The sequence below is a fragment of the Sarcophilus harrisii genome, chromosome 1 (genome assembly GCF_902635505.1).
Source record: "Sarcophilus harrisii chromosome 1, mSarHar1.11, whole genome shotgun sequence".
NCBI classification, from domain to species: Eukaryota; Metazoa; Chordata; class Mammalia; order Dasyuromorphia; family Dasyuridae; genus Sarcophilus; species Sarcophilus harrisii.
In genome coordinates, this window is record NC_045426.1 from 684733539 (window position 1) to 684756779 (window position 23241).

Below are 23241 nucleotides of genomic sequence, written 5' to 3' on the forward strand. Positions count from 1 at the left end.
CACTGTAGACTAAACGTCCTTTTTTTCTTTCTCCCAAAATCATTTTAATAATCAAAGGGCTATTCTCCAATTGAAAAATGGTCAAAGGACATGAACAGACAATTCTCAGATGAAGAAATTGAAACTATTTCTAGTCATATGAAAAGATGCTCCAAGTCATTATTAATCAGAGAAATGCAAATTAAGACAACTCTAAGATACCACTACACACCTGTCAGATTGGCTAAGATGACAGGAGAAAATAATGATGATTGTTGGAGGGGATGCGGGAAAACTGGGACATTGATGCATTGTTGGTGGAGTTGTGAACGAATCCAACCATTTTGGAGAGTAGTTTGGAACTATGCTCAAAAAGTTATCAAACTGTGCATACCCTTTGATCCAGCAGTGTTACTACTGGGATTATATCCCAAAGAGATTATAAAGAAGGGAAAGGGACCTGTATGTGCACGAATGTTTGTGGCAGCCCTTTTTGTAGTGGCTAGAAACTGGAAACTGAATGGATGTCCATCAGTTGGAGAATGGCTGAATAAATTGTGGTATATGAAAATTATGGAATATTACTGTTCTGTAAGAAATGACCAACAGGATGATTTCAGAAAGGCCTGAGAGACTTACACGAACTGATGCTGAGTGAAATGAGCAGGACCAGGAGATCATTATATACTTCAACAACAATACTAGATGATGACCAGTTCTGATGGATCAGGCCATCCTCAGCAACGAGATCAACCAAATCATTTCTAATGGAGCAGTAATGAACTGAACTAGCTATGCCAGAAAAATAACTCTGGGAGATGACTAAAACCATTACATTAAATTCCAATCCCTATATTTATGCACACATGCATTTTTGATTTCCTTCACAAGCTAATTGTACAATAATTCAGAGCCTGATTCTTTTTGTACAGCAAAATAATGTTTTGGTCATGTATACTTATTGTGTATCTAAGTTATATTTTAATATATTTAACATCTACTGGTCATCCTGCCATCTAGGGGAGGGGATGGGGGGTAAGAGGTGAAAAATTGGAACAAGAGGTTTGGCAATTGTTAATGCTGTAAAGTTACCCATGTATATATCCTGTAAATAAAAGGCTATTAAATAAAAAAAAATAATAATAATAATCAAAGGGCTACATCAACTAGGATAAAGAGTAATAGGACTAAGATCTGGCTTCTCTTTGGGCTACCTCTCTGACCAATTGCCTCCTGGACCCAAATGAGCTCCTCCCAAATCCTATCCAACCTCACACTCCTTCCCATGATTCCCTATAAGAAGCAATCTTCCCTCCTTGTATGTAGAAAAGGGTACTCCCTGAAGAACACCACATAAGCCCAATGTACATTTATCAAATTGTATTTAGTGTAATGTTTTCTGGATTGCTTTCTTATTCCAGTCAAAACTGAACTCTTTGAAAAATCGTGCCTTTATCAATCTTGATAACCCACTTCCCTCAACTCAAAAGTCCAGTGCCAAACCTCCCACATAAAATAGGATTCATCTTTGTTATTGCAGCTTCTCACAAATTTTCTCCAATAAAAGGTTAGTTACTTTTTTCCCCGGGGGATGGAGAGAGCCCAAGAGTATTGAGTTTCCAGATTTGCCAAGATACAACAAAGTAATACACCCACATTTTTAAAAAATGTTTATTTTTGTTGAATAAAATCATGTTCAACATCCAAATACTGACAGGAAGATGCAACTTTTCAATTATTGAACATATTAAGGAGTGCTCCAGCTGAATTCTCCAGTCTTTTCCCCCCTCACACAATTCTGATTCTCTAAGTCACTAAATTGTCTTCAGTAAAACTGTAGCCTTTCCTTTGGAGTTTACTGTCAAAATACTATTATCTTCTAATCCTTTAACAATTTCTAAGCAAACAATAACCTCCCATAGCCTGACAGACAATACCAGGATGTGTCTGCTGAATACTTTTATTTTACTTTCAGAACTGAAAGAGCACCTCTTTCCTAGCATTAACCTCAGTGCCGATACATGGGCATGCAAACTAAAAACTTCCTTATTTTAAAATAGACTAGAATCTAAGAAATTAGTATTTGTTTAATACATAGTTCAGTTTTAGATCCCAAAGGAGTCAGGGCATGATGAATAAAAGTTAAACTTTTAATTATAATACATGAGAGGCAGCACGGTGTAGTGGATAGAAAGCTGGCCTTAAAGCCGGGAAGACCTGGATTCAAGTCCTACCTCCAATTCATATTGGCTCTAAGCAAGTCACTTTACTTCTTAAGTGTTTCAAGCACCTTGCTAAGACCACAAGGTGTAGAAAAGGTGCTAACTTGTATTGGTGGAGGGAGTTTCCTTGGCTGAAAGCTCCTTATACCAATGCCATCCCAGGTCCAATCCCTATCCCGTCACATACATACATACAAATATACAAGTGTATAGATATATGCGTATAGTTATACATTACACACACGCACGCATGTGTTGATTTTCGAATGCCTTATTTTAACTTGTATAGTTTGTATTTCGAAGCAGAGACTGGAGTAATATTCCAAAAACTCCTAGAAATTAAGACCAAACAGCTTTCATTAAAACTTGAAGCTATCATAATACAAAAATGGAGATCCAACAACTCAAATCTATTACACCCACATCTTTGTACACTTTAACCCTCTGAATGAACACCCGATTTTGCCAATGCAGCTAAATCTGGCATTCTGGCTGACTGCAGCAAATTTCTATTGGGGATTGCTTTCTCTGAAGAAATTCCTTGACATTTTAAGGTTTTCATTCATCAAAAACTGAGATATTTTGTCTAATTTAAGATATCAAACTGCAAAGTCATCCTATGCTGTACAAACCAGACTAAAACGTAAATGAGGAAATGATTAACAAAACAGAAAACCATAAATTACTATTACTTGTGTTGTATAAGTCACTGTGCATTTGGCAGAGATCAGTTTCTATTGGAGTTTGCCACCACTGGTCTACCATTTAGAATCATCTAGCTGGTTTTCATTTTTCACATTTCTCATCATATGGACAAAATTTACATTTTACAACTAAAATGCATATATACTATCAAACTATCAAATAGCTTACATAACACAGAGGAGAGCTACCTTTTTAGCCACATGGCAAGAATGTGTCAAGTCATAAAATCTATTTTCTAGAAACAATTACATTTCCAGAAGATACATTCACCAAAGTTGAGATTAAAAATCACCATTTACTTAAGTAAATTCTGCCTACCTTGATATTCTCTGATTCTAATTTGATAAGGTAGCCTTCTCTTCCCATTCTAGTCAGCCATTTAAGAGACCATGAGGTGCACTTAGAAAGTTATTGCAATGGGGTAGTGAACAGACTCCAGCAGATACTATATTCATCCATTACTCTGAAATTTATCATTTTTCCTTCAGCCACTAAAATCCCATCAAAACTGAATGGGTGTGGTTTCACTGTGATTTCCTAGATATGAATTAGTAACGATAATTTTAGAAAGTCAATATTAAAGCAACAGAAATGGCAACTTTCTAGGGAGAATTCAGATATATATATATAATTTGAAATTTCAGCTGTATTACCTTTCTGCATTTGCTGTTTTAGTGTATCAAACAAGAAATGATAACCTCTAATTTAAATTAAATAACTTTCCATCAAATGTCCACAAAAGAATTATTTCTTACAATTTTAAAGGTAAAGTCAGGGTAACAACTACATCTTCCAGAGGCCACCTGTCTCAGCCCACTACTGTGGAATGCTCTTTCCTATAGACCTTTTGAATGCAGTAATACTATCTCATTATTATTAGTACATGAGACTGTCCCAAGTAAGATCACAAATCTAGAGCTTCAAATGGAATCAATATTAAATGTGCTAATTTCACTGCTAACTAAAATTTTACAATTTGGTACTTTAAATCATTTCAAGGCTCTGCTTCTTCATCTATGCGATTATTCCCTCCACTAAAATACATCACAACTAGTTACAAACATTCATCAGGAGGCCAGACTAGCCTCCTGCTCCAGCCTCCTATACTCAGGTGCTGGTCTGCAAGTGACAGACCACTGTGCCTGGAACCTGCGCTTTGTATCTGGACTTCACTTAATAGCACTTTCAAAAACCTGGGGCCACCTACATACCACAAGGAGGCACTGAAGTAGGACTTTAAATATTTAGTACAAAAACCAAAACTTCCTAAACTTTAAGAAAGCATATACATTCCAGGTGACTCATTTTAAAAATTATAATCCAGAACATTTTAAAACAGCATGACAATGAATTTTATAAAAAAGCCATATGGAAGAGGATCACAATTTTCAATGAAAAGGGGAGAAATGCTCATTCAAAGCTAAAAATATGAATGGATGGAATTATTTGAATTTAAATTTAAAGATCACAATTGAAACAATAAGGATTAGTTATAAATGAATTTAAACAGAATGACTGAAAATCAACTTAAAATACTTAATCTAAGTGGGAATTAGATCTTTATTCAGAATTAATCTGAAAGAAAAATATAATTATGATGTTTCTATAACAGATGTATATCTATCAGTGGTAAAATATTTTAATATACATTTTGTTATAAAAATATACCAAAGATTACTTTGTACCTTTCCTTCACTCAATATAAACAACTTTGGTTAAGTAACATCAGTCAGAAGCTGGTTATTACAGTCCAATCATATCCATAATAGCTTCTAATTCCATACTTGGCAATAGGGCTCAGCCCCACAGCATAACTTTCACAGCGTGCAGTCATCATCAAGAGTTTATGCGAGAAGAAAAGGACAAAACCCTTTACCAGTTTTTCAGCACTGGAACAAATTATCTGTTGGATGCAATTTTATCCCATTTTTCCTCAATTAAAACACTGAAGAATAAGTAGGGAAAAGCTTGGTTTCTCAGTAATATCACAGCTATGGTAAGACCAAACATTTCGTCACATTTAAAATTGGCAAAAACCGAACACTACCAGTGCTAATAATTTTGCATTTGCTTATTAATGACAGCTTTTAAAAGCTTAATTTCAGTTGTTACAAAATTATATAAACCAGTTAACTTTAGTGAGGGAGTGCTTTATATTGGTCAGATGAACAGAAAATAAATACCATAAGACAATCAATCTGAGTCATAAGAAGTAAACTTCCCTCCACCCCTGCCTAAAAAGCAACAACTAATTTTTTAGAATAAGCATTAACATAAAATATAACAACTGACTTACATTTGATCATCATGAAAACAGTCAAAAGAAACTTAAATCTCTAAGACTAATAAGCTTTACAAAATATTCAACATAAGGCAGCAGTCTAAATGACAGAATTATTTGGCTGTATTATATAAGGCAATGGGGGGTAGGGGAACAACATGTTTCTATTATAAATTCTACTTCAGTAAAATTTAATAACATGATAATTCACCATCATGCTGAGAGCACATGGTTACAGCAGCTAAATTATGCCATGTCATCTTTATTACACTGTGACGAGAGTAGTTTAAACGAGAAAGGAGCAAATTTGGTGCCTGCACCGATGTAGAACTTGTTCTGAAATTCCACCCTGCAAAAATAAAAGAAACAAGACATTAATTCAAGAAGACAAGCTCTAATCAGGTGGCAAGGAAGAAGGTGGGGAGGAAAAACCATTTTATGTAGCAAAGCACAAGTTTTAAAACATGACTCATCAGAATATAAAGGAAAATGACCCTTAAAGCATCAGAGTTCAGATTGATTCAAGAACCAGTCTCTACTCTCAAAAGCCTGATGGTAATGAATAAGTCATACCCTCATTGGCACAGAACTGGTGGTACCAAAACACATTGCTCGGTACCTTCAACTAGGATGAAGACAGCTTTACTGGCCATGCACTTCGGGGAGAGAATTGAAAAACAAAAGCAATGCAAAAAATAAAATAAAATAAAAATTAAAGGGCTTTGCAGCATATATGTGTGTTTTTAACCAAAGGAGCTCCTATATGGAAAGACTTCATTTTACATGTTATATATGTGTGTATGTTTATATACACATTTATAAATATGTGTGTGTGTGTGTATATATATATATATATATATATATATATATATACATACACACACACATATATATATATATTAGTATGTGCATGTATGTAAAATTATTACCACCAGTCTGCCACGTATCACACTACTAAGTGCTAATGAGCCATTAGGTTAAAATATTCCCTAAATGTACACAGTATTATTTCATTAAGAATCTTTAAAAAGCACTACACATATGCCTTTGAGGTAAATCTACTCACTAGCTATGATCCATTTCATAATTGTTTCATTTCTGTCTTGTATCTCCAGCATCTAACTATGGGTTAAAAGCTCTTAAAATGCTTACTGAATGAAGGACTAAGGATCAAGTAGGGGTAAAAGCAAACAATTTTTCAAAAAGGGAAAAATAACTCTTAGTTTATTCCAAGTTTGAACTTTGAGTTTAATCACAAACACCAACTTAGGTTTGAATAAATATATATTATGAAAAATAAAACTAAAAGATAACTAGCATACATAATTATTTTCTAGTTCTTTGATCAGATATACCCAAAAACACTAATCACAAAAAAAAAAAAAAAAAATCCAAACCTAATAGAAAACTTACCAATGCAGCCGTATAGCATGAAGAAATGCAGAAAGGCCTTCCATGACCAAGAGAATTAAGATTGTTAAAACAGCAAAGAGGGCCACCAAAGGAATCAGCAGCAATACTCCATATGTTCTATCTACACGGAGGCCAACACGCATTATCATTGCCCATAGGACCTCAGATAACTCTACAAAAAGAAAGGATTTTTTACAATTAACTTGGGTTTTGTTCACTGAGCTAGGCTGTAAGTTTGGGTTTCTTGTATGGAATCAATCAGCCATGGAGATAAATGTGCCAATATGAAATTCCCAATTAATTTTTCAAAATGTATTGTTTGTTTTATATTTTGATTGGGACAAACCATCTCTGATGAGCAGCTATTTCTCAAAATCCAATAAAAATAAACATAATGGAAGAAATAACATAAAAAGATTAGTGCGGAAGACTTACGTGCATGAGCTAAACTGAGTGCCCAAAGTCTCAGGTATGATGCAGTGTTGGAGATGCAGCCAAGACAATATTCAATTGCATGGATTGCTTGAGCCATAAAGATCTCTCCAAAATTAAACTAGAGATATAATATACATAAAGACAGTAGATTCATTCATCAAAGACTATCAAAGTACTAGTCATTCATTTTCACATACCAACTGTTTATGCCAGTACTTCTTAACAAAGGGTTCTTGAATCTTTTTTCTTAATATTTTGATAACTATTCAATGTAACTGGTTTCCTCTGTCATCCTATATAGTTGGTTTTATGCATTTAAAAACATTATTTTGAAGAGTTCATTGGTTTCTCCAAGCTGCCAAAGGTGTATATAACACACAAAGTAACGTTAAGAACCTCTACATTTATTCTATCTTCAAAATCAAATCAAAAATATCATACTTTCTTCAGTTAAAAAAAAAAAAAATCCTTACTCAACAAATTAGCAAATTCAAAAATAAATTTCAGGATAACTGTTAAATGAATTATCTGAAATTATTTTTACGAATTATTAAATAACATGTCTGAGAAAATCAGAGGCCAATATATCTTCTGAAGGTGTTCACAGACTGATCAAGGAGCCCTTATATATTCAAGAACACATACAAATTCCAACCCCTCTACTCCCTACATTAGTGATCTACATTAGTTGCTATAGTTGGGGCAAAAAAATTCCTTTACTTATTGGCCCAACACTGAACCTCCATTTTTAGAAGATAGATAAAAGGGGCCAATGCCAAGGCCATGCTTAAGGCTTTTGTAGATATCTGAGACCTAGTGAGATGCATCTGAGAGAACATAGGATTTAACCCCTCAAAAAACATGGATGGAACTAGAGATTCATTATTAAAATAAAAATTCTAAAATTCCTAGGAAATTGATTGGATTACCCTATGTTACTAAGAATATTAAAAAATACATCTTTTTCTACAGAATACCAAATAATTACTTTTTTTGTCAGCATTGTGAATTTCACATAATTAGAAAAGCAAATTATGTACGTAGAGCTACAGAGTGGGGGAACTCTGGGTGAGGTTATAAGACCCTTTAGCCAAAGGGAACCTGCTGACAATGTCTTGTTCTCCCCATCTCCCCTAAGGGCTCTTCCTGAGAAGTCAGGGGGGCGATGACAACCTGTGTTGTAATTAAAGTAGAAGTGATACCAAGTGGCAAAGAGTCATCTATATACAGTAGCAAGTTGTTTATGTGGTCCCATGCAGTTATTAGGATATATAAAGCTGAGAATTGGGAATAAATGGACTCCATGTTGACCATCCACATGAGTCCTGCCTCTTCATTCCTCTTCTAAGACCAAGGAGTTGGGCTGGTATCGAGATCTGCCAGAGAGCTAATCCGAACACAACATACTGTTAGCTAAAAAAAGATTACCTCCTCTTCATCCTTCCGTCCTTCCCCCTCAAAGTGGCTAATTCCTTCCTCCACATTTTGAGAACCCAGCAAACAAACATCTTCTTCGCTGTCTTTACGAACCAGAGTATATCCACTCTAACAAAAGAAAAAGGTCCAGTTTTAGTATCATTATGATCCTAAGAATAGAAAAAAAAAAACATTAACAATCCTTCTGTTCCTTTTGAAGGACCAATTTGGTATTTGATAGGTTACAAAGAGTTATGAAAAAATATAAAAAGAAAATGAGAGATAAAAATAAAAATAAAATACCACAAAAACTTAGATTCTGAAGGTTCCCCAGAGGCCTTTCTCTATCCCTTTTTATATCCAACATTTAATCATCTATTCTTTTCTGAATATTTTCCACTACCACCCAAGGCAGTTCATCTTATTTCTAGTCAGCTCTAATCACTGGGAAATTTTGCTAGATCTATCTAAGTAGGGCAATGAATATTGGGCACTGGGCTTGGAGTCAGACCCGAGTTCAAATCCAGCCTCACACTTTAATATCCAAGGTGTTGCCTCAGTTTCATCACAACTGTAAAACCTACCTTACAAGATTACCAAGGATCACAGCCTAGTGACTGGCACATTTCCCTTTTTTCCCCCCACACTTACAACAAATTACAGTCTTCAAATTTATGATCTGTTAATGGGTATTCATTAATCAGGGCCGTTCTTCAAACCTTCTCACCATTATCTCCCATCTTTTCTCCTTTCTCCCTGATCACAAAAGAACAGTTTCCTGTATTTACTCAGTCCCAATCTCTCTCTCACATTTCTCTCATTCCTTCCCATTTCCCTCAGGAACTCACTCCAGCCAGCCAGCATCTCCCATCCCACAGACTTTCAATCTCTCTCTTGCTGACAGTAGCATGTCAGATTTCATAGAAATATGTCTTCCCTGAACTCATGAACCAATCCAGCCATCTCTCTCTCCCCATTCCACCATACAACTACTTGAAATGACGTCCACATTAGGTCCTGAGACTTCCTTTTCACCTGCTATCACCCTCCTACTTTTAACAAGAATCCTCTCTATAATGTCTTCACCGACTTCACACTGCTTTTTACTCACAGTGCATTTGAATCAGGTCTTGAAGGTATAGCACTTATTAAGTGGTACTAGAGATTCAATCTTTGGTAGGCAAAAATAAGAACCCCAAACATTTTCAAGGAATTTACATTCTATTGAGGTGAAATAATATGTACTTTAATGAAGTAACAGAAAATATAGTCAAAGAAATTTCAGAAATGAGGGCACTAACTAAAAGAAGAGGCCTCTTAGAGACTGTGATCCTTGAGCTGAGCCTTGAAAGATTCTAAAAGTTGGCAGTCCAGACATAGGGAAAAACCAGGGCAAAGGAAGCCAATCAGAGTATAATGAGTGAGTAGGGTGTCTAGAAAAGCAGATGAGAGCAAAAAGGATTTTAAATGCATGGAGAACTTATATTTTATCCTAGAGATAGGAAACCACTGGAGTTTCCTAAGCAGAACTTATAAGAACAACAAAGTGACAGCTATGTGGAGGATGACCTGAAAGGAAGAGGGGAGACTCAACTGAAAGAGACAATTTAGCACTGGAATAGTCCAAGTGAGAGGTGAAAAGAGCTGAAAGCTTGGTGAATGGAGAGAAGATATATTATGTATACAAAAACCAGACAGATAAATAAATAAATAATATATATATATATATATATGAATAAATAAATAATCAGAGGCCTGTCTCATGATAAGAACCTGAGGAGAAAAGAGCTTCCAAGAGGAGAGCAGGATTAATCTTCTTAAGCCCTACAGAAATGTCAAGAAGGCTGGTGGATATGGGAATATCCCATTGGTATAGAAAGAAATTTTTAAATGTTGACATGGTGAAAGGGAACACCCTTTAAATCAATACTGATTATTTTTAGTTTGATTACAGAATTAAAGAAGTTAGCCATGACCACAAAGCCAAACTAACAGAGAATTATTCTCTTAAGTCTAGGTGACCCACAGATTTAGGGAATCAATGGGTTGATAAGACTTTATCATTTAGTAGCAGATAATTAAGTATAAGACATGTCTGTTTATAGGAATAAAAATAATCCTAGGGATTCTAAGGCTCTTTTTTAAAGGTTTGGTTTCCCTTTCCAGCAGCTGAACCAAGGTGGGCTAACTAAAGACTAAGTTCCTCTTTCCAATCTCAGTGGATAAGCTCCCTTTCTTCTTGAGCTAGTCTAAATTGAGTAATGTAATCTTCTAAGACTCAGTGTCCCTTTCGGCAGCTGGAGGATTGGAGTAGAAAAGGGAGGAGTAACTGCTTATAAACCACAAGTTCCTCTTTAAAGTAAGATTTCAGGTAATAAACTGTTACATGTGCAGGGCAGAGATTCTTAATGGAATCTCACTTTGACAGACAGGTTGACAAACATAGGATAAATTTAAGTTAAGAAAGCCTGGGAGAAGCAAATTAGTCAGAAGGATCTACCATGGCTAGTTTCCTAAGGTTGCTATAATTTTTCTCATTCCTCTTCTCTGTTATAAAACTAAGTGCTGTAAATCATTCTTTTGTCACTAATTATTCGGGGTTTAGCTGACCAGACTTAATGGTAACCTGACAATTGTTACTATTAAATCATTTTTTATTCAGAAACTTTACACTTCACATTCGTTTTCTGTTTAAAAGAACTAATTTTAACAAGAGGGAAGTCTCAGGATGGGAACATGAGGTGAATAGTGTATAGTCAGAATATAAAAGAAGGTGGTAAAACTGTCAAGTCAACTGAATCTCTTGGACAGTGAAAAGTTCCATCACCCCACCAGCAGTTAGCTGGGGAGGACAAGAATTAAACACTGACAGTAATGTCATGTTTGTATTTCTTTCAACATCAAGTAATAAGCACATAATCACAAAATCAGGCTGGTCTCCCAAGAGGGAAAGGAGAATGTTTTGTAAAAGGTGGGATGCTACCTTCCTAATCTCCAAGTTATCTGGAATTCATTAGATCCTGAAAGAACAGAAAAGCTTCAGAGGGAAAACACAGAGGCAAGGTAAGTGTCAAGGGAAGAGAATGTGAGCCAGGGAGAAAGACCCACTGCCTCCTCTAGAATGGGACCAGACCCTGAAGGACATTCTCAGTGAGAACCAGGAGATACTAATCTACGATGACTGAGTTAGTCACAAACTGTATGCTTCACAATCTCTACTGAGCAGTATCTTTGTTCCCCAGGACTTTGCTTTTTACCTCATTCTCTTGTTTCGCTTTCTCCCTTGGACACCACAATCACGCAAACCTTCCACTAGCATCTTGATGCTGTTTCCAAGTCTGTCTTATACAGGTCTGAATGCTCTCCTGAGCTCTGGCTCCAGATCATCAGGCTCCTTTAGGACATCTGTCCTAAACTGGCTGGGAGCCAGTAGGCACCATACAGTTATAAAATATAATGGCCACATACCTTGTGCAATCCAAATAATCGACCTCCATTGTGTAGCCAAAGCAGATAAAGAGGTTTTCCCAAGAATAGTACAGGAACAGAAACTGCTGCCACAACTAATAAAAACTTCTGGACATGACTCTATCAAGGTAAGAGGTAAAGCAAAAAATAAAATAAAATAAAATCAAAACAAGGCTAAAATGAGCTAAAAAAAATTTAATGTTTTGCAAAACTGTACATAAAATAGCTACTTTCTTCCTTTAATCTGTACTCTTAGTTTGTTCATTTATTCAACCACAACAAGCAGAAAATCATTCTATTGCAAAATATATTCAACTGAGCTAGTTTCTTCCCCAAAATTCATAATATTTCTTATATAGATATAACCACATGGTCTAACATGTTCTCTCTCTTCCTGTTTTGTGAGAGACTTGAACTTAAGACACAATGTACATCTCAGGCATATTCTTCTCTAAGATGGAATCAGCCCAATACAAGGAAAATGTAACTAAGATGTAATATCATGCTGCACTGAGCTTGAGAAAAATGGAATTCTAATTAAATTTAGACCCTGAAACAGTACTTTCTGGCAAGAAGTGGAGTAAAGAGGAAAAATTGCATCATCGATAAAACTTTTTTTTTGAAAAAATTTCTTAAGAACTTACATAAAAGGTTTAGTGGGAAAATCCTTAATGGGAAACACTTAGGTATCACTGATTCAGACCTTTAAAAATTTAATTATGTTTGGACGATGTCAAATAACATATACTGATTTTTACTTCTGTACATTTAAGAAAACACCACTTCAAGGACCTGTGATTTCATCAGGCAGGTAATGTCCTCCCCTGACACAGAATGCAAATCTAATTAACAGATGGCCTTCAAGAATTGCTGCGATCAAGAAATGCATCCTTCTGGGTAGCTGGGTGCTCAGTCTCTCCACTTTAGCCACTTAAGTTGCTCTACAGATGAGAAACACAATTTGTCTCCAAGGTCAGGCTTGAAGCCTTCCCATCTCAAATGGAGCTAAGGTAGCAGAGCTTATACTGTGCTGGTAAAGCTTTACAGAATCCAGCACCACTCAAATGCAAGTTAAGAGGCATTAGGATATGATACGGATAAAAAAACTAGAAAAAAACTCAAGAAAAATATTTGTGCTTATTAATAACTGATCGATTCTCTTTTTAAAAACTCAAAGAATTAAAACTAATGATTCTGCTCAACAGTGTCTTACAGTGATTGACATTTTTAAAGCTCTCCAATGCTTTTCACTGTCTTAAAGTCCACACGTGCACAGTATTTCTTAAATGATACTACATTTAACACAACTCCAAATGTACGTCTTCTCAGATCTTGCATAGTATTTTGTTCTCTTTTAATTAAATTTAATTATTATTATTTTATTTAATCAATTAAAGCCAACACTGGGGAAGCCTGCTAATGACCACTCAAGTTCTCGTGTGACTGACAAATGATCCTGCTAGAACTCAGCTAGAAAGTGTTTGTCAGGATTATGAAGTTTGTGAAACAAAAATTATTTAAACTTTTTAAATTAAATTTATATATTTGTGCGTGCAATTTATCTACTGCTGAACTGTTTTCCCCCTCCTCTAAACTCTATGAAGAGAAAAGCCATGTCTTATTATCTTTGTCTCCCTTGGTACATTAAAATAGCCCTTTATAAAAAAGAGATTTTATCTTTTTCTTGAACCACTTCTGAGAGTGAAACCTCTGCTAGTTCCACTTTCAATAGATCTAGTTTGTTAGTTCAGTTTGTAGTTATAGTAAAAACATTGGCACAACTGTCTGAGAAGAACAATTTCTGTGATGGCCAAAAGTACTCAAAGAATAGCTGCCCACCTGTCCTTGATAAAGTCCACTTGCTGCTCCACCAGATGGGAATAAAAACATGTTGATAAATTCAATTAAAATGCTGGGTGCGAGCCTAGAATTTGCTGCTGAATAAGTGAGCCACTTATAGATGATCATGAATATCAAGTATCCAAAGATGCAGAGCATGAACAAGAGTTCTGGGAGGCATACCAAGTAAATATTGAACTTCTTCTTGAAATGCCTAAAGAAAAGGAGTCACCAATTACTAAGGAGAACAAGATCAAACTAAAAGACAATAGAAATAAAATCAAGTCCATGTCTTTTAAACTCTTTGTAGTTGAGAAGAAAAAAAAACAAGCCACATTTCAGTTAATGTCACATGCCTCAGAAAGTTGTGCCAATATTTTAGTTCCAACCACAAACTGAACTGACAAACTACATGTGCTCAGAGTGAAATCGGAGAAGGTTTCACTATCTGATACAATTCAAGAAAAAGATTAAGTTAGAATAACGGGATCAGAGGATCTAGAGTAGAGGTATCAAACTGAAAGCTGCCAGCAACTGCCACCCAGACCAAAATGTAACTGGGAAATATTTAACATGACTAAAAATTCAATACAACGCAGATAACAGTTCTGCAGTTTTACAAGGCAACATGCCACCCACAGAAGCTACATTTCTGTTTAGGCTTGATACCTTGCTTGGCAAGTGACTTTCTGGAAAACTAACAAAACTATTTTAAAGATCACTTTCTTTAAATAGAATACACTATAAAAATACATTTTTTTAAAATTCACTTCTAAAGGAACCACAGAATGTTTTTTAATACAGTACACCCAGATGCCTTTTGTTCAATACACCTCTTATAATGCACCATATAGGAGCAAAGACAAGACATAGAAACTTGACTTCCAAATGCATCTTTTGAATTTTATACTTACAAGTGGTTAAAGATTCCAAGAACAACTCCAAAAGTCATGTGGGTAACTCCAAAAATCACAGACATTTTCATTTTGAAAGAGTTCAAAAAACTGAGACGATTTGTGGCCAAATTCCAAATCTGAAACCAAGATAAAAACAAACACTTAATTTCTTTATTTTGCCAAGAGCAGACAGGTAAAACTAAAGCAGAGGTGAAAGTAGTCTGGCTTTAATTAAAAAAAAAAAAAATCATAATTTTCTAGTTGAAAGTTTAGGGCTTAAACCTTGATCCTTGCATTCTTGTCCTATAAAATAGTTACAGATCATCAATCCATCTGGCTCTTAAAATGCTTTCAACAGAAGGATGCTAATATCTTTGAAGGAGGGGGAAAAGTATTTTCAAGCTTCATCATTATAGTCACAATTTTTACTAAAACACTGCCATTATATAGAGAACGTCTAAGAGGTAAGACTGAGTAGAACTTGACATGAATGATGAACTTAGAAATGGGAATTGGGTTTCTCCCCCAATTAATCTATATGCACCCAGAGCCTTCCTAATAACCATTTTGACCTGTTTAGCTGTTTTTAAATATAAATTCCTGAAAGCTAGAAATCTTAAACCCCTACAAAAAAATTCAATGATAAAATAATGAGCCTCACACAGTAGGTAGCAAATAAATTCTTAACTGATCATAATTTCTACTAAGAAGGTATTAAACTCAACTCTCAATAGGGAAAAAAAACAAACTGAGGCATTTCATATCTACTCATTAAAATAACATTTTCAAAGTTCTCCCACCACAAATGACTATCTAATTAAGCATCATGATGGTCTCTAATGTCTCTTCTAGCTCTTTCTTTCAAGATCAGGGGATAAAAGGGAATTCACACCTACAGAATAGATGGCAAAAACAACATACATTTTGCTGCTGCCAATCTGAACATGACTCAGTATGTATGAGTGCCAAAGCTCAGTAAAATGAAGCATTCATAAAAGTTTTTTCCCAAAAAAATAAGCATTTTCTCCACATCTCTAATGTAAACAATTCTGAAAAGCTAGCAGAAAGCAGTTCTAATATTGCAAGTTGGTGGCTACCCAAGGAATAATATAATGCAAAGAAGAGGGGGGGAAAAGGCACTAACCGGATCTATGCCAAAAGGATAAGCACCTTGGAACACACCAGTAGTATCTGGATCCAACTGAAGAAATGCATTGGCCTTTATATCATTGTCACTGTAGCAAAACAAGCATAGTAATAAAGCTTAAAAAAGAATAATTAAAAAAAAAAAACCAAAAGCTCGGGGTCTCATTATATTCCTTGTGGTCAAGAAGATTTATCTTCAGTTCTCATAAGGAAATTGGAAGACAAAATCTAGGCAAAGGATTCTGCCTTTGGAAGTGGATGGAGTCTACAGAGACAACGGGGATAAGGAAGGAGTAAAGGGGTGGGGGTGGGGGGGAGGTTCCTTTAGTGTGCTTGGGGATTGTATTTAACATCATCTATGTCCTTGTAAGGAGGATCCAAGTTGATCTAGGCTGGATGCACTCCCTCCTGTGCACCACATATGTTTGCTAAAAGTTTGTGTTATGAAATGTCTAAATTATGCTGCAGATCCAGAGGGCAGAAGAAGAGCAGAACAAATGTTTTGAGGGAGGTAACTGAAATAAGCAGCCTGAATGCTTCTCAAAATTTAACAATCATTTGGTAATAAAACCGAGGCACTTACTTCCAGTGACCTGAAGTATTGGTGTCATCTAGAGTAGATTTAAACATTGCTGACACATTCCATCCAGAGCCAAACAGATTAACTGATTTTGAAAAACAATCATTATAGATGAGGCCTGTGTATACTGAGAACAATCCCATCAGCAAAATGACATAGCGGCCATCAAAGAACATTTTCATGATCTGTAAATAACAAAAGGTAAAAATCAGTTGTAGACTATATAAAGGCAGAATATTGTAATTCTTATGAATTCTACTTTTATCATATTTTTGTATTTGGATAGCACTTGGATAAAAATGGTCGCAGAACCAGTCACCATGCTGTTATTAATCTTTTTTATTTAATGCTGCACAGATGACTGCCCAGGCATAAAAACCCTGCTGTTGAAGCCATGGAAGTTCATCACCTATGGGCCCACAAAAAGAGTGCTCAGTACAACTCCAGGTGCCTGTTCTAACGTGGTTTTTATTTGTTTTCTAGGTTTTTACATTTTGAAAGCTTTTCAATCCATAAAGCTTGAGCACCTGTTTGACAATGTTATCAAAAACATTGCTCTTAAATTTTTATGGATCAATGTTACATCTAGATGACTGAGCTGATAATTTTTTTTGTTCAGGATATTTTGAGGTCTATAGTTGTGGTAAGAAGATTTATCTATGCAAATCAGTGACACAAGTATAATTCTAATCACCATTCCATGTCTTATTATTAGGTGTTTAGTTAACTGTGAAGTTTTTATAGCTTAGAGTAATATATTATACAATTTCTATTATTTCTTTGTATAACCTAAAGTTATATGGAAACTAAAATTCCTCATGAGGACGGCTAAGTAGTACAGTGGATAGAGTACTAGGCCTGGAGTCAGGAAAACCTGAGTTCAAATCTTGCCTCAGACACTTAAATGACCTTGAGCAAGTCACTTAGTCCTGTTTGCCTCTGATTCCTCATCTGTAAAATAAGCTGGAGAAGGAAAAAGCAAAACCTTTGCCAAGAAAACCTGAAAGATTTAAAAAAAAAAAACAGCTGAACATCAAAACTTCTTCGTGTGTGGCAATGTCACTTATGTAAGAAGAATAAATACCCTACAAGTAGTTGATTTTCCAAGCTCCTCTTGGAAGTAAGTGTACCTTTGTGGGAGAGCACAAAGAATACCAGGACTAATGTCAGCAAGTTCAGCTAGAAGCCTGACCTTCCTAGTCTCACGTCCTTGGTTAAATCATCTAACCTGTGAGTCAGTTTCCTCTTCTGTAAAATGAGAATAATACTTGCACTATAAAATAATGAAAGTCACTCCTGAGACTTAAAAGTACTTATAGTAAGTCAGCTATTATCATGATCTTTTAGATTGCTGGTGTCAGTACCTTACCAATGGATATCTATTCCAATTACCCCCTTTCACCATTACAATAAGTGCTGGGTTTTTCCACTATTGTCATCCATGCCATACCATGGCTAGAAAGGGAACCTTGGATTCTTCAAGCCTATGCCCATAAAGCACAAGCTCTGCTGGGTTCTACCAGACCAGAAGGCTCTCAAGCCTGGTCTGGCTGGTGACAGCTTCGTCCAAACTAAAGAACTGAGCTCATCATCAACAAGTCAGCCAACACGTGATGAATTCTGAGACCATCTTTGTAGTAAATAACTCTGATAAAGGTCTCACCATTAAAACACAGAGAACTGAATCAAATCTAGAAAAATAAGAAGCCTTTCTCCAAAAATTAATGTTTAAAGGAAATGAATAGACAAAGAAATCCAAACTACCAATAGCTACATAAAAAAATGTTCTAAATCATTAATAGAGAAATGCAAATTAAAATAAACTTTAAGGTACCACTTCACACCCATTAAATTGATAAAAAATGACAAAAAAGAAAATAGTCATTAAACTGCATATTCTTTGACAGTGACACCATTAGCAGGTTTATACCCTAAAGAGATCAATGAAAGAGGAAAAGGATCTACAGATACAAAAATACTTTTTTGTAGTGGCAAAGAATTGGAAAATAAGGGGCTGCCCATCAATTAGGGAGTGGCTGAAGAAGTTATGATGTATGAATGTAATGGAATACTATTGTGCTGTAAAAAACGCTGAAGAGGACAATTTAAGAAAAACCCAGGCAGACTTACATGAACAGATGCAAAACAAAGTGATAGGAACCAGAACAATAATTTACACACTTAAAGCAATATTGTAAAGACAATCAACTTTGAAAAATCTCGTAACTTTGATCAATACACATGATTCAGCACAACTGCAAAGGACTCATAATAAAACACGCTATCCACTTCCTGCTAGACTGAACTCAAGAATGCAGATTGAAGCATACTTTCTTCTCTTTCTTTTTCTTTCTCTCTTACCCTTCATTCCCTTCCTCTTCTCTATTATATCGCTAATGTGAAAATCTGTTTTGTATTACTATACAGATTTGCAATGGGTCTTAGGGTTTGTTTTCTTAATGAATGGGGGAAAGGAAAGGGAAGGGAAAAAATTTACAATCAAAAATAAAATAAAACTGAATTAAAAAAAAAAAAAAAAGAAGTGTTCCTTTATATTTGGAATAAGCAGAATGCAAAGACCCCTACATGTCCTGATATTTTTTTTTCTTTTTACCTCATCTTGAGAATGCTTCAGTCTGGGATGGTTTTCATTCAACACCAACAGGAGGGCAAATAAGAACATGAGAAAGCCATGCCCAAAGTCTCCAAACATCACAGCAAATAAGAAGGGAAATGTGATGATAGTGTAGAGGGCTACAAAAGAAAGGAAACAATACATTTGTTTGACAATACCTGTTGCCGTTGGGTCTAATTAACTAAAATTCTCTCTCTAACACTACATGATAATCTCAACATTCTCCAAAATGATTAAGAGAATTGTCAAAGGCTGAAAGTCAAAAAAATTATAAAAAGTAACAGGCTTTTTAAAATTTTTCAAAATGTTATACTCCCCTGTTGAAGAAGAGCAATTCTACCTGGATTTACTTCTCTATAGCTTCCAACTCCATAGGCATCCACAATGTTCTGGAATCCTTCTGTGAATTTGTTGGTTCGTATCAGAGTTGGAGGTGTTTCAGTTGTTGGGATGGTGTTCATAAACGATGGGATTGTCACTCCACTTTCTCTCTTTTCACATAAAGAGAAAAAACAAAAAAAAAGATTCTCCAAAAATCATGTGAACAATCATTTTCATAGATTCACAAATACAAAACATAAATACAATTCTTTTTCCTGGTCAAAAGCAATGGCAAAAATCACAGCAGGATGCTATTACAAGTAAAAAATTTCTCACAGCCCAAAACCTGGATATTCTGCAGGTCAAAACCTAACAAGTAACTAATAAAACATGTGAGCCAGATGTCAACCCCACACCTGAACAATTGTCATAAAAACAGGGAATACAGGAGAACAGGACCCAAATTCTGGTCTTGTCACTTCCAGAAATCTTGACATATGAATCCATTATTTCACTCTGAGTGAAATTGGGACCACTACTAGTAGTTCATGCTCATTCCTTCAGAGAATTGATGCAAAGTGAACACTCCGTAAACCTAGCACACTCTGCAAATGTCACTCTTAAGCCTAATGATCTCAAGGACCAATGTAGAAATTTGTAAGGATTATTCTGTCTTTCCATACTGGCCGCTTTATATTTGCATCAGAAAAATTGTGCGATATGACATGGCAGCTACATGAAACCCTTTCTTTTAAAATGTCCTTTTCTTTATCTTCTGCCCTGAGGCAAGGCACTGAATATATCTGGGCCTCAACTTTTTCATCAGTTATAAATAAGAGTTGGATTCCCACTGCTGAGCTCTTCCAAGGACATGCTACTGGGTAACGCATCTAGAGGAAAGGATTTGGGAGTTGGTGAGAGATCGGACATATACAGCCAGATAGGATCTCAGATATCATCTGCTCCACCCTTCATTTCCTGGCTACGGAAAGAGTGGTTCAGAGAAGATTCACAGAAAGGCTGAGATCCTCTAAGTACAAATCCAGAATTCCTTCCTTCCAGAATACACCACCTTTATCTGACATTCCCTAACTACGTAGCTTCCTTGAGGTTCAGGAGCCTCACCTAAAAAAAATGATGATATGAATACCTCACAGAGAATCTCATGAGATAAAGTTTATAAGGTGCTTTCCAAACTTTGAAATGCTATTTATGGGTTAATTTTTATTATCATCACTTAATCTTGCTGAGACAACCAGCAAGCCCTATTGCCTTCCCATTCTAGCCTCACTATCCATAAGAGGCCCTGAACAGGTGCTTGTGAAATGAGGGGCTGCTCCTGCCTAAAATGGGAAGCAGACCCAGAGCACGTATTTTGTACTGAAATATTTCAGGTCTCTTCTCATTTTTCCTTAACAATTAGGTAGTTTTCTATATTTTAGTTGTGAGGCAACTTACAGATCCCTCCAGCAGAGCCTGACGCAAATTGTGTAGATCTGCCTCTGGACACCAGACTTCAGCAATGAGACACTTATTTGTGACATCGAAGCTGCACATGTTCAGCGTGTGATAAATGGCCTTCATCTTCTGCACTTGGACAACTCGAGTACAAACTGATTCAGCAGCTTTGCTTAACACCTGCCTTAAATAGTCCTCAGTTTTGTGCAGCACCTTGGTTAAAAAAAAAAAATTATTTTAATGAAGTCATAAATAAAATTATACCCAGGAGCCTGGAACTTCCCTCCCATCACCAACACCAAGTAATGGGAATGCTCTGTTAGTGATGAAAAAATGCAGAGACAAAAGATCAAGACTGACACAACACATCCAAAAACCCACGTGTCCTTCATAAAACAAACATGCCTCTGTGTTTTACTCTGAGTTTCACTTCAATATATACTAACTGGTTTCTCACAAAATACAAACCAACATATCAGTCAAGTAGAATTGCTTGTCACTGAAAATATGCTTTAGTTAAACATATAATGTTATTTGAAAAAGTAACATTAAAAACATTCTTGAATGAAATGATCCGACCACTCTAGAACCATGCCCAAAGGGCTATAAAAAACAACGCATATCCTTTGACCCAGCAGTGCCATTACTGGGTCTGTATCCCAAGGAAATCATAAAGGAGCACGTGGAAAAATGTTTGTAGCAGCTCTTTTTGTGGTAGCAAAGTATTGGAAAATGAGTGTTCATCAATCAGGGAATAGCTGAATAAATTGTGGTATATGAAGATAATGGAATATTATTGTTCTATAAAAAATGATGAACAAGCTGACTTCAGAAAAGTCTGGAAAAATTTATATGAATTGATGCTGAGAGAAACAAGTAGAACCAGGAATACATTGTATACAAGAAGAGCAAGGATATACAATGATCAAGTACAAAAAACTTGGTTCTTCTCAGTGGTTCAGTGATCCAAAGCAATCCCAACAGACTTAAATAGAAAATGCCATCTGCATCCAGAAAAAGAGCCATGGAGACTGAATGTAAATCAACACATGCTATGTTCATTTCTTTTTTCGGTTGTTGTTTTTTTAAACCTCTCCCATGGTTTTTCCCTTTCACTCTGAATTTTTCTCTCTCAACATGATTCATAAAGCAATGTATATTAAAAATAAACCATTAAAAAAAAAAAAACAGATTGACACCTCTGAACACAATATGTTGTGTTTATTATATAGTCATTCTTGAAATGGAAATACATTGCTTTATATTTTGAATCTCTTATTTCTGCTGTGCACATGGCAATGTTCTGTTGGGTGTTTTTTTTTTTTTCATGTTTTCTATTTAAATTTAAAATAAAGTTGTAAATATAGAGATATTTTTTTCTTACTTATCTTCCCTCCCTCCAATCTAAGCTCTGCCAAGAATCCATTTTTTAAACCCATACCACTCATTATTCCCTGAGGTTTCAATAAGGTTTAACAGTCACATAAAAATGAAAGGGAAAGAAAAACAATAGGTACTTTTCCCCATCATAAACATGCTGATATTTATCTTGTCATCAACCTTCTCAGAATCAGAAACTCAAGTTAATTGAAATGCAAATCAGAAAGACTCTAAGATTTCATCTGACACTCAGAATAGCAGCAAAGACAAGAGTGAATTCTGGAAGGGTTGTGGAAAGACAGGCACATTATGTATTAATGGCTGATGGAGCTATGAACTAATTTAACCATTTTGGAAAGCATTTTGAAATCATGAGAAGAAAACAATGGCATCATCTGTTCTTTCTACTTCAGAGATTCCACCAAATGGAATATACTGAAAATAGTTAAGTAATAAAAATAAAAATATTATAGAATATTTCAAGCAGCACTTTTTGTAATAACAAAGACATGGAAGCAAAGCAGACTCCTATTGACTAGGAAAGAGTTAAATGTTACAAATGTTACAAAAATTGTAAATTATTAATAAGACAACTACAGAGAAACATGGAACAATATTTATAAACTAATGTAAAGTGAAGCTAAGAGGACACAAAATGACTACAGCAAAGTATATGGAAAGAACAAACAGAAAACTACCAAAACCGAATGCCATGAAGGAAATGACATAAAATACATCCCTTAGCTGCAATACAACAGGGGGAGACCAGAATCCACTATCCTGTGAGCTCAAAGACAGAAGCTGTCTTCTGCCTTCCTTTAAGTGTCCAGTCCTAGAGCCTGACATATAATAGGTATAAATGCCTACTGACTTGTTGCCTTGACCATGAGAATGGAACACTAACATCAGATTTTTTTTGACAAGTGGAGCATATATTTGTAAGTTTTGCTGATCTTTTTTTTTTCTTCCTCTTTTATAAAATTCTAGAGAACAGGAGGAAAGATACAATGGGAAACAGATGATGTTAAAACCAAAGATAACCAAGAAAGTTTCTTCTTTAAAAATAA

At 35.4% G+C, this 23241-nt stretch overlaps 1 protein-coding gene across 1 annotated transcript in view; it reads right to left on the bottom strand.

Moving 5' to 3' along the window:
- Positions 1 to 1635: 1635 nt before the first annotated feature.
- The window catches only part of ATP6V0A2 (ATPase H+ transporting V0 subunit a2), a 38504-nt gene continuing 16898 nt past the window's right edge, over positions 1636 to 23241 (bottom strand). The window contains exons 9-20 of the mRNA XM_031948438.1: positions 20795 to 21007; positions 19356 to 19506; positions 18995 to 19134; positions 16384 to 16565; positions 15799 to 15889; positions 14673 to 14791; positions 13759 to 13972; positions 11920 to 12039; positions 8464 to 8580; positions 7036 to 7153; positions 6601 to 6772; positions 1636 to 5536 (exon numbers count right to left, since the gene is read on the bottom strand). Of these exons, the coding sequence (XP_031804298.1) occupies positions 5434 to 5536; positions 6601 to 6772; positions 7036 to 7153; positions 8464 to 8580; positions 11920 to 12039; positions 13759 to 13972; positions 14673 to 14791; positions 15799 to 15889; positions 16384 to 16565; positions 18995 to 19134; positions 19356 to 19506; positions 20795 to 21007 (1740 nt within the window). The 3' untranslated portion in view covers positions 1636 to 5433. The remainder of the gene's footprint in view (positions 5537 to 6600; positions 6773 to 7035; positions 7154 to 8463; positions 8581 to 11919; positions 12040 to 13758; positions 13973 to 14672; positions 14792 to 15798; positions 15890 to 16383; positions 16566 to 18994; positions 19135 to 19355; positions 19507 to 20794; positions 21008 to 23241) is intronic.